This window comes from Diabrotica virgifera, chromosome 10 (genome assembly GCF_917563875.1).
Source record: "Diabrotica virgifera virgifera chromosome 10, PGI_DIABVI_V3a".
Taxonomy (NCBI): Eukaryota; Metazoa; Arthropoda; class Insecta; order Coleoptera; family Chrysomelidae; genus Diabrotica; species Diabrotica virgifera.
Window position 1 is genome coordinate 134,564,683 of NC_065452.1, and position 12,297 is coordinate 134,576,979.

Below are 12,297 nucleotides of genomic sequence, written 5' to 3' on the forward strand. Positions count from 1 at the left end.
AGGCTCTCAGTATTATTTTATATACCTATTTGATTAGTCAGAGTAGCACCTCCAATTTTAATAAGTTCCGCTTGTATGCCATCACTTCCTGGAGATTTATTATATTTTTTAGGTGTTTTATTGCATCCCGTACTTATCAATCAGAGGACAATAAAAAACTTCCTAAATTAGCACTCTGTTTTTCTGATCACATCACTTATATCCATAAGTCCTCTTCCCCTTAAATACCAACTTGTTCTTTCTAGTGTATTACGAGGATCATGCTTTTGTGCCTTTGTAAGAAGTGTTCGTACTTTTAAATTACTCCTCTTTGCAGTGGCGTAGCTAGCCCCAAAGGGGCCCTATATCAAAGTTTGTCGCGTGGGACCTTTTCCACCACTGATATGGCTTAGTGCTAAAAAAAATGTTCAATAAAGGAAGTCAAAACGCTTGTATAGAATAGAATAGGTAGAACAGGTACTAGAAATTCGCAATTTATTGAGTCGACTTATCTCTGGAAGATAAATAGGTATACCAGTTTTCGTTTCTCTAAATAGAAGCGTTCTGGAGTTATGTACCTATTAAAAAAAAACTAATGACAAGATGCCTTCTTCAAAGAGCTCTAGCTCCTTTAGGAAGCATTTTCGAACTAGGTGATTTGGGTTAAATCTTAATATTTTGAGCCCAGGAATCTACAATTTAATTATTTCCAAGTATTAATGAAACATTCTGTATATTGCAAAATTTAAATAAATTACAAATTGCATAATATAGGGGAGGAAAGTATGCTAAATTTGCAGTTACTCGAGCGTTATGGGGACCTATTCCGTAGTGAAGATTAGGTCCTAAAACCAAAGAAAGTAAAATTTTCCATTTAAGTGGGGACTTTCCATTTTTTAATTTGATTTTCCATTTCCAACAATCGTTTTTTCCGATTATAGCGCCATCTATCCATAATTCGAAAACATATCTCGAATAAAAGTTTCTTATTTTTACGTAAGGAATCCAAATCTGCAATCAAAAATGGGGGCTTCTATATAAGATTTTAAAGTAACCCCTCATCCCAACTCCGTGCATGGGGTGTCATATTTGGAGTCATTCGATAGATTTTAAAAAAATATTAAATACGTATATTTTGTAGTTTTTCTATCTGATGTTCATTTCGCGAAATATCGCGGGGTTCCTATTTAAAATTTTAAATGTACCTTCCACCCCTCTCAGTGGCGGGTCGTGTTTAGTATCATTCGATGGATTTTTGAAAAAATTTAAAACCTATTTTTTACTTTTTCGATCTGACGTTTTTTTTCTCGAAATATTCGCTTTTTTCTTGTGAAACGAGTAAGCGATGGACTACCCCAGCTAATTGAAACAACATTCGAAAATATTACCCCAATCAACTAAGATAGCCATCGTTACACCCTTAGCTTAACTCAGTCACTCAGGTGTGTGTTCGTCTTGTCCTAACCTTAGATATGAACTATGAAAATTGGAATGGAAGCAAACAAAACAATAATTTTTAACTAATCATGTTTATTGTTCATAAAGATATAATAAATAAAATGACTTAGTAAATTGCATTAACAAATGTATTTAAATTCTTGCCAAAAACTAACAATTCTGGATTATACTTATGGCTTTTGGTAGCTGATGGTATCTTCTTGATGTCGTATGGTGCTGCTGTAGACTTCTTGTAGGCCTGGGCGGATCTTCGGCCCTAAGCCCCTGCAGGTAGAGATGCTGGTCGTTGCAGTCTGGATGTCATGGTTGTCTTTCGTTGTTGTATAGCCCTATGAGTAGCATCACCGGTGATGTAGTTGGCTTGAGGCTCCCGAAGGGAGGAAAGTGGAGTTATTCCCAAAAACTATAAAATAGAGACACATATCAATCATCAAGAAGAAAACCAAATTGTACCTTTGCCAAATAGTATTCAGAAATAGTAAATGGCAAGGTTAAATTACATGGAATTTAGATAAGGAGAATAGTTAAAATTTTGATTACTAAACGTGCATATTAATAGATGAAAAGAAATATAGAAACCAAACACATGGTTGAACACTTGAAGGTTAGATAAAAAAACATTAGAAAAACTGTTAGACGGAGAAATATAATTACTGTAAGAAATTATTAAAAAAAACTATATGTAACTCACCCCAAGAGGAAGATTTGTTGAAATAGAAATGATTTATTATTGAAGCTGCTCTGCCTTTTAAAACATTACCCCTCCATTTTGAGAATGAGATATGGGGGTTGTCACTGTCATTAAAATGACATGACAACGAACCTTGGACACGAAGCGTTAATAACCGCTATGAATTCCAAGATTTTATTGGTTAGAACTACCCACGTGATATCTGTGTTCGTATTGGTCAAATGATTAAGAATGACAGAGCGGGATATTTAAATACCAGTATTGTATGCAAAGTGTCGTTTCAAGAAAACAAGTCTGCTGACCGTGGATAATGGATAAATATTTCTTGTTTATCTTACAATTGACAATTTTTATGATAGAAATAAAAGTGTGGTAGAAAATCAATATTGAAAAACAGTATTGACTAAAAAAACACTATTTATTCGTTTCTTCTAGAGTGTACCTAGTCTAAATATTTCTTTTATCTAATAAAAAATATAAACAATTATTGTATAGTAATAATATTCTTTCAATTTATTCCAGTTATTCAATACAAACACAGCAGCACTAGAATAGATCTTATAAATTAAATTATAAATGCATGAAAATTAAAAACAGATAATTTACATAAAAGTAAATATACTGGATATGGGGAAAAGTAATTTAGGGGAAATTATATGTTATATTATATAATTATGATTTTCTTCGGCATTTTGTGAAATATAGGGCATGTTGTGTCTTGTGTCCTTTTAAAAAGTCTGAAATTTCATATTTCATTTACATTTGGATTTTTAAACGTATCACTTATTAATATGTTGCTATGATTTTTGTTTCTTTGTGGAGAAAAACCGTTTCTGTGGTTTCAATGTTTTTACATATTGAAACTTTTAAAACACTCCAATTTTTTTATGCAAATTTTGATTAAATTTTTTGTTGCATGCAGGTATATTTGACAAAACAATCTAAACATTGCTGTCACTTAAATTATCTAAATCAGGTGTATGTATTAAATACATGCCTAATATGTATTAAATAGAGTCATGCCTCTCCACCCATCTTGTTTCACATAAAGAAATAAGTTTCTTTTTCTTTTGTTCAGGACAACATTCAGTAATGGTTAATTTTAATACTTCAGTTCTTTTGGCTGACTTATGGAAGAATGCGCAGACTTCTTTAATAACGCCCATGCAATTTTTTATAGAAGGTATGTTACTTGCATCTGATAAACATAAGTTTAGGGTATGTGAAGAACAGTGTGTGTACAACGCTAGAGGCAGTTTCTGTTTGATGCACGCTTGCACCCCTCTGAAGGGCCCTCTCATCGTGGAAGCACCATCGTACCCTTGGCCTCTCAATTTGTTCAGGTCAAGCCCTAAGCTTGACAAGGCTCTTCTAAGCCTATTCGTCCACTGTCACGGTGGCCTCTTAGTGCTATTTGTTGCCTCCCGCAAAATCTTATACTTTCTATTATAGGAATAAGCTTTTTCCTGTTTTCTTTAATATCTATTATTCTATGAGCATTTAGTTGATTGATAACACTCTCCGATTTTTTAGTTACAACAGATTTTGTATTTTGAGCTACCAAAATTGATCGTTTGTGATATGTACATTTTTCGTGTTTACCAAATACTTCTTTTGCCTTTTTCAAATTAGTGAAAGCCTTATTTACCAATGCCCCTGACATTTGGTGGTCTCCTTTTCCTACAGTTTCGGAGTGAGAAAATATTACGCAGTATTTACAAAATGACCCAGATTTTTCCTCGGAATATGCTAACCACTTAAATTCTTCTAGCCATTTCATTTGAAAAGATCTAGCATGGTTTGAACTAGAAATAGTAGGAAATTTATATCCAATCGGAGGTTTCCAAACATTTTCTAACAGTGAATTTTTTTCTTCATTTGTTAAGCTTTGAGTAGAGTTGATTTGACAATAGTGTCCAATATCATATTTGTTTGCTCTTACTTGTAATAAGCCTAACTGGTTACGGTCCTCTGCTACTGGAAATGGATCGGTGCTCGTAGTAGCAACAACAGAAGACGCAGCATCATTGCTAACAGCACAGTTAACTTCACTAGGTTCACTTACGTTTAGCCTTTTCGTAAAAAAGGTTTCAATTGAAGCTTGTCTCTTCATAACGAAATGAGCTGAACTATATAACAACGGATAACAACAAACGAATAACAAATAAAACAAACTCAACACCACTTAATTGCAGTTTGTAACTGACGCTTCTCTGAAAACAATCAACACAGCATGCGCCGAGAACGTTCCGCACAGCGTTGCCATATCGCTAAAATTAAAGCGGTAGTAAGTAAAATGTACTGGCTCCGTTAAGAACGACTCTGAGCAAAGTTGCCGTTTAGGGAGATCCCAAAAAAGGAAGGGGAGAATAATGCACGGACGTAAGTGAGGGGTTACCATAATTAGCACCTACTTTCGAGTCCGAGCTTTTTCCCCTTTTTCTTGTTTAATGTCTTAACAATTTTTCTATTACATATTTTTCAAAAATTTTGGAATTCATTTGACAATGATAATCTCCACTATAAAATAGTAGTGTAGGCTCTATAAACCAGTTATGCTCCTTGGATAAATCCTTCCGAACAGCCAGCATGCACAACAAACAGTATATATCAATCTCCATAAAATCAATCAATCTCCATCCACTTCAATATTTTGTGTTAACTTGTATTTTTTAACTTCATCAACCATTTTTCATTTATTTATTTTTATTTCGGGAGGGGCCCGGGCCCCCTCGGCCCCCCCTTATATTCGCCCTTGATGTATTTACAAGTACCGTCAAATCTTCATGATCTTTTTTATTGCAAATTAAATTGATGTTACTTAAATCCTTAAAGTCGTGGTTTCACTATCAAATAATTTGATCAAACAGTTTGAGCAAACTCAGGAAGTGACGTCACAACTGCAGTTTGTTCAAATTATAAAAATCTAGTGGTCACACTATCAGTTTAGTTTGATCAAATTTTGTATTGAGAGTTGTGGTAGTAGGTACATAATATATCAAAACCCACAAGCATTCCAACACTTTAACGAATAATAAGCCCCAAACTCTCTCTCTATTGTAGAAGGGAGACAGTAACAAACCAAAAAGAAATCAAGTCCCGATTAGGAAAAATCTAGAAAACAAACAAGAGTAACTATTGGCTACAAAAGCTGCTGTACAAAAATCAGTGTGCACACTGAAGAAAGCAAAGCAGGAAATGATCAAGGAAACAATTTTAATGTGTAGCTAGGCCACGACTGATAAACATATACAGGTTCTCACAGCTTAAATGATGCAGTCGCTACTCAATAAAGCTAGCTTGTGTCAGTGGCTCGATGTTTATTAGAAAAAACTTACATACTGAAAGTAGGTAAGTTAGTATGAGTCTTCTAAAATAGCATAGCTATGTTTTGGGTTTCAAATATGCAATAATTAGCACTCTCAGCTCCAGTGTATCCTTTTAGATACACACTGTCCTCAACCCTGTGTACCGAAAAAGATACACATGGCTTGTTGTGTTCGATCTGTTGTGTCACATAAAAGGGCACACTTTCTTAAGTTTTTATATGTAGAGAATAATGCTATGGCCCGAGTCAATTTCCTGGTATAACTGGGTTTCGTCTTACGACATGAAAAGATAGGTTGTATGTAACTAGAAATTCGTATGAAAAATGTTGCCATATATGGGCCAAAACAACTTGCTCCAACTCATTATGCAGGGAAAGATTCAAGGAAAAAGAAGCATAGGGAGACGCTATACGCTGTATGGATGTACATCAAACGAACTTTTCAGAGCAGCCGTCTCCAAAGTCCTAATAGCTAAGATGTATTGTCAGAGAAATAGCAAATAATCCCAAAAAAGTGCACCAAAATTGAGAGATGAGGTGGAAAGACAGTTTGGAAAAAGATGTAACCCTGAAACAATTAGACGGATATTACAAAATAATAATCGACATAGCTGAACTGCAAGAAATAAATCTTCTATCAGCCAAAGAAATAAGCAACAAGGAGTTTTGTTTTCTTTATTAATTTTAGCTGATATCAAAATCATGCACAAAATAATTAAACGATTATTGTTATTTAAGTATGGTATATCTGAAACCCAAAACATAGTTTATGCTATTTTAGAGGACTTGTAGTTAGTACTTACTTTCAGTATGTAATTTTTTTCTAATATTGAGTCACTGACACAAGCTAGTTTTATTGAGTAGCGACTCTATCATTTCAGAATTGAGGCTGTGAGTCACTGTAGGTGCAGTACAATAATTTTGCTTATACAAATTATCAGTAATAAATATTTATTTACATCAAAAAAAAATTCCAATTCCATCACATAATGATGATGATGTCTAATAGGGCTTTTCATCGATTGTCATTTGTTTCGAGCTTCTGTCATATGTTGTATAATCTGTGTATAATATTAATATTCACGGATTATACGACATATGACAGGAGCTCGAAACAAATGACTGTGAATGAAAAGCCCTATAGCTGATTGTCATTTGTCATTTGATTTGTCTTTATTGCTTAATTCTCTGACCAATACGAACACAGATATCACGTGGGTAGTTCTAACCAATAAAATCGTGGAATTCATAGCGGTTATTAACGGCTCGTACCTTGGACCGAAATTTGAAATAACGAACATGGAACACAAGAGATGATACAATGTAAATAGGGTTGCCTATTATAGAACGGACGCCAACCAATTTTTATTAAAATAAAAAATATTAAAAGAAATATTAAAGGAAATAAGGTAAAATAAATATTTAAAAATAAAATATTAAAGATGTGACGTTTGTAACGTTACAAACTTTGTGACTCACCCATTTTTTTACGCCCAGCTCAAACCGTCAGATTTTTTAAATATACACTGTTCTGCATGTACTTAACTTATCTTACCTTAATCTGACGATTTCGACTTTTTCTAAGTATATATTTTTTTCGGGCTCCCCATAACGAACTCTCCTGTGTTAAGGTCCAATATATGGTAGGGGTACATTTACAGGGTACAAGGTTTCTCCCCATATGATAATCTTACGCGCTCGAGTAACTGCAAAAATCCCTGCTTGGGCTCCCGGGCTCCCCTAATACAACCTTGTAAACTAATAAGTTCTGCGTATACAACACCCAAATATAGATAATAATAATAAACCTAATAAACTCTAATAAACCAAAGTCGAAAAATAGATTTGAATTGTTGAGACTCATTGTTTTAAAATAGATTCAGTTTTTTCAAGCCAAGGGTGAATGGACATTCAAAATGACAAAATGAGCGTAAACAAAGAAGCTCTGTTCTTTAACGGCGAGCGACCGGCAAATAGATATACCTAAATACAATTTATAGATAAAGAACAGATTACATGAAAATATACGCAAACAATACACAGTGTTTCAATGTTTCAAATATTGGTAAAGCGATTAAAAATATTGCAATTTGGCATTATACATTATACAATGTCTCACACACAGCCAACGGTGAGTAGACAATAAAAAGTAGCTTGAAAACAAAAAAGCTCTGTTGTTATTGAATGGCGAGAGGTATAATAGATAGGTACCTGTACATAAATATAGTTTATAATATATAGATAAAGAATCCATTACACGAAAATGTCCATATCCAAACAATATACACTGTTTCAAAACGTTTTAATAGTGAAATAATAATTGTAGAATATTTTGTTTAATTTATTGAATGGAATTTTGTTTCGACATGCCGCGCTGGGGCCCCTGAATGTCGGGGGCCCCGTATAATTGATACGGCTGATACGGCGGTAGCTACGCCTCTGGCTATTTGAATTGTTATCCCTAACTTCGTTCCTTGTGACTTCTATCCTGACTTCATCATCACTTTACCCTACTTCTTCTGCTTCTGTAGGTACAACACTGCTTCCTTTGTAGAATTCTTTTATAATACTTATAAGCTGTCCATTGCTGCGTTTTTATTCCCAATCACAGAGGCAAAACAAATACATATATAATAAGTTACTCTTATATAATTAAGTCCTAAAAAATCTAGGGAGATATTCAAGGCAATTCCTATTTATATTTTTATGGGCGAATTATAACATAATTTCACAATATTCACTGTTTTGCTGTTTCATAACAGAAATAGAAACAAGGAGTAATTTTGTAAGTCCAGCCTACAAAATATTCATTGAACAATAAAATTGCAATGCATCGCATACTACAATATTATTGATTTGCACTGACGAATAGGAATCATTCTAGGTAGAATTGAAAGTAATTGGACAAGTTGGAGCCAGCCCATTGCTCTGATTTATTGAAAAATAAATAGGTGGTCATATCCACTTTTGATTTGATGATATACCTACTGAAACTTTTTTATTAGTAATTTTACGACAAAAAGTTATTCTTCATAAAACGTTCTGCATGGTCTAAAACCTAAGATGTAACTATCAGATATCAAATTTTATCAATCTTATACGAGGTATGTCAAAAAAATAGGAATTTAGCTCAGGAGTAAAGTAGGTACCTTTATATTTCATAATATTAAAAATTGTTATTATGAAAAGGTTTTTTGGAATTACCAACTAGGGTTTTATAGATATGCAATCAGTACATCCTTTTAATGGAAAAAAATTGCTAAAAGAGCTAGACATCGGTTTTCTGAAATTTTTGGCCTCCTTGGTCTTCAGATTTGACACCACTCTTTTCTTTTATGAAACTAGCTTGTTAATATCTTATTACTACTTACATATATAATGTACCGGGTGTCCCAATAAGAATGGCTCTCGGCCATATCTCAGAAACCGTTTATAGTACAGCTTTGAGAAAAAAATATTTATAACAAAAGTTGCTTCGGGAAAAGTCTGGAAATTATTTTCATAATTGTAGGTCAACCGCTAGGGGGCGTAATTGAATATCAAAAATTAAAAAATTAAAATTTTACAAAATTTACCTAATGAAAGAGCACTAGAAATTCAATCATCGTATTCTTCATAAAATTCTGCGCATATTTTATTTCACTTTTGCAAATAAGAGGTGGGGGTGAGTGGGAATCTTCTTATGAAAAAATGGCTGTAAGTCTGGGTCTGCTAAATCGAATTTTGCATATTTGGTCTTGTTGAAAACAGCTCTTTTTCTTCAATGGAAGAGTCTTATTTTCGAAATAGCCTAATAAGTAATATGCCAGCTACTAGGCGTTATTTAATTATTTTCGGAAATCTAGTTTTTTTTTGGAGAATATTAAATACAAGTATGCATTTTTAATTAATTACAAAATAAAACCAAATTAGCAACATAATACCGAAAACTGCATGTCGATACCTTTTTTCTATCTGGAGATATCTTAAGAAACGTGTAAATTTTAAACAACTGTTAATGTCACCGGTAAACGAAGTTAAGGAAAAGTAGTGTGCTGTGGAAAAAACAAAGGAAAATTTTCCAGATGTAAACGTATATAATTAATTATAAAACAACAATAAGACAAACAACACTATAAAATATAACAAAGAAATAAAAACAACTACTTACTTACTGACGACCTAAATGTTCAAATTACTGCGCATCATTTTCGATGCAAGCATTTACTCTTTCAAGAGTAGATTGAACAGCAGTCTCAATTTCTGCTTTCGCAATGCTTTGAATGGCGTTTCGTATTCTCTAGATTCTAGATCATGTTTTCTCGAGTAGTGGCAAAAACAAGGTCTTTAATCCGTCCCCATAAATAAAAGTCAACAGTTAAATCTGGTGCTATTCAATCTACTCTTGAAAGAATAAATGCTTGCATCGAAAATGATGGGCAACAATTTGAACATTTAGGCAGTCACTAAGACTAAGTAAGTAGTTGCTTTTATTTCTTTGTTATATTTTATAGTGTTGTTTGTCTTATTGTTGTGTTAATTAATTATATACGTTTACAGCTGAAAAACGTTTATTTGTTTTTTTCCATAGTAACCTCGTTTACCGGTGACAGTAACAGTTATGTTTAAAATTTACACATTTCTTAAGATATCTCGAGATAGAAAAAAGGTATCGACATGCGGTTTTCGGTATTATGTTGCTAATTTGGTCTTATTTTGTAATACAGGATTAAAAATGCATACTTGTATTAAATATTTTCCAAAGAAAACTAGATTTCTGAAAATAATTAAATAACGCCTCCTAGCTTGCATATTACTTATTAGACTATTTAGAAAATAAGACACTTACATTGACGAAAAAAAGCTGTTTTCTACAAGACCAAGTATGCAAAATTCGATTTAGCAGAACCGGACTTACAGCCATTTTTTCATAAGAAGGTTCCCAGTTACCACCACCTCTTATTTGCAAGGGTAGACTTAAACTTGTGAAATCAAATATGCGCAGAATTTTATGAAGAATATGATGATTGGATTTCCAGTGCCCTTTCATTGGGTAAATTTTGTAAAATTTTGATTTTTTAATTTTTGATATTTAATTACGCCCTCTAGCGGTGGACCTACAATTATGAAAATAATTTCCAGGCTATTCCCGAGGCCACTTTTGTTATAAATATTTTTTCTTAAAGCTGTACTATAAACGGTTCATGAGATATGGCCGAGAGCCATTCTTATTGGGACACCCGGTACATTGTATTTATATATTGTATTTGTATCTATAGGTACATGGTACATTTATACATGAACATATTTGAAATTGACTAAAAATTTGCCTTTTATTTCAGGCAAGTGTTTAGGGATCATAATTGGAGGACATCTTATAAAAGCCATAGGAATTCGACAAGCTTTCCAGACATTTGCTACAGTAGCTTTATTGTCGGGAATTGTATACGTTGCGGTTCACCATTCCTACCTTAAACAACCTGTGAACCTGAAAGCCTATGGAACTGATGCCGATTCTTCTTCTATCTTCGAAGGTGTTACATGTAATTCAGTGATTGACCTAACAGAATCAGAAGACGAACAAGAGGACCTTAAGGACTAATTTGAGAAGACTGTTTTAATTATAGTAATAATTTTATGAGGGTGTTTGTCATTAATACCAAACAGCCATTTTCAAAGTCTTTCACAGTCTTTTCAAAGTATTTGTGTCTGATTCTTCTAGGAAATCTAGTGAGGAAAATCTTAGACATTCATTGGACTAATTAAACGATAGCATTTTTCTATTTTATATTTTATATCGATCTCAGCCAATCTATTGTAATATAATATAGTGGGAAGATGAAATGGTGTTGTGGTTTATAGGCCGTAGTTTAGAATTGTACGTTCCTGATATTTCTTCTGCAAATGCGGCAGATATTATAAAAGGCTATGTAGAAGCGGACATAGACATATACCATAGACGTGGCCCATTCGTTCACAGTCATTTGTTTCGAGCTTCTGCCATGTGCCACATAATATTAATATATCTACGTCATAAGTTATTAGTATATTCCAATGATATAAACCAAAGACGTATGACGTAGATATATTAATATTACGTGACACATGACAGAAGCTCGAAACAAATGACAATCGATGAAAATCCCTATTCTTTCGGTTACTCACTGACAATGTTCTCATACATCATCTGTACTGACATCATCATAATTGAGTTCTTTCGTGGGTGGGTGTTGTTTGTACTTCGTTTAGGCAATAATGGAGAAGCATTGGTAGGTATTAAGATACTTCCGTGTGGAATACCGTTCTTTTGAACTCTTCACCTACTTACTTTGCCCTTCAACATGACGAAAAAACGTCGTTTTACATTAAAGAATATAGGAACCTATCCAGATGGTGATCATTGAGATTACCAATCAATTTGTGGAGCAATGTCTTGGGCCCTACTGTGTCATAGCCTGCTGTCAAATCTACGAAAGCTGCTTTTATTATAAGTTTTTCTTCTAAGCCTCTTCAATGTGTTCTGTTAGTGCGAAAACTTGAGGTGCTTGTCGACATTTTTTTCTATTTTGTCGGGGATGAGTCTCTTGTATAGTTTGAAAAAGTGACAACAGGGAAATGGATCTGTAGGGACCGGACTTTTCTGGGCTTTTCCTCGATTAACAAGGCTATTACTTTAGATTTTCTCCATGATTTTGCAATTTCACAGACTTTACAGCACGTGTTATAGAAAAGATACTATTTTTTTTCGACCTTGGCCTATGTGCTTTATTTTTTCACTGCATATATCATCCACACCTGAAGTTTTTCCCTTTTTTAGCCTATCAATATATATGTTCTCATTAGTTCTTTGGACTCGCTGGGC

The 12,297-nt window shown here is 33.5% G+C and overlaps 1 protein-coding gene across 1 annotated transcript in view; it reads left to right on the forward strand.

Annotated features, from left to right (window-relative positions):
- The window catches only part of LOC114342205 (uncharacterized), a 54,712-nt gene extending 43,433 nt beyond the window's left edge, over positions 1-11,279 (forward strand). The window contains exon 7 of the mRNA XM_050641614.1: positions 10,778-11,279. Within this exon, the coding sequence (XP_050497571.1) occupies positions 10,778-11,037 (260 nt within the window). The 3' untranslated portion in view covers positions 11,038-11,279. The remainder of the gene's footprint in view (positions 1-10,777) is intronic.
- Positions 11,280-12,297: the final 1,018 nt, after the last annotated feature.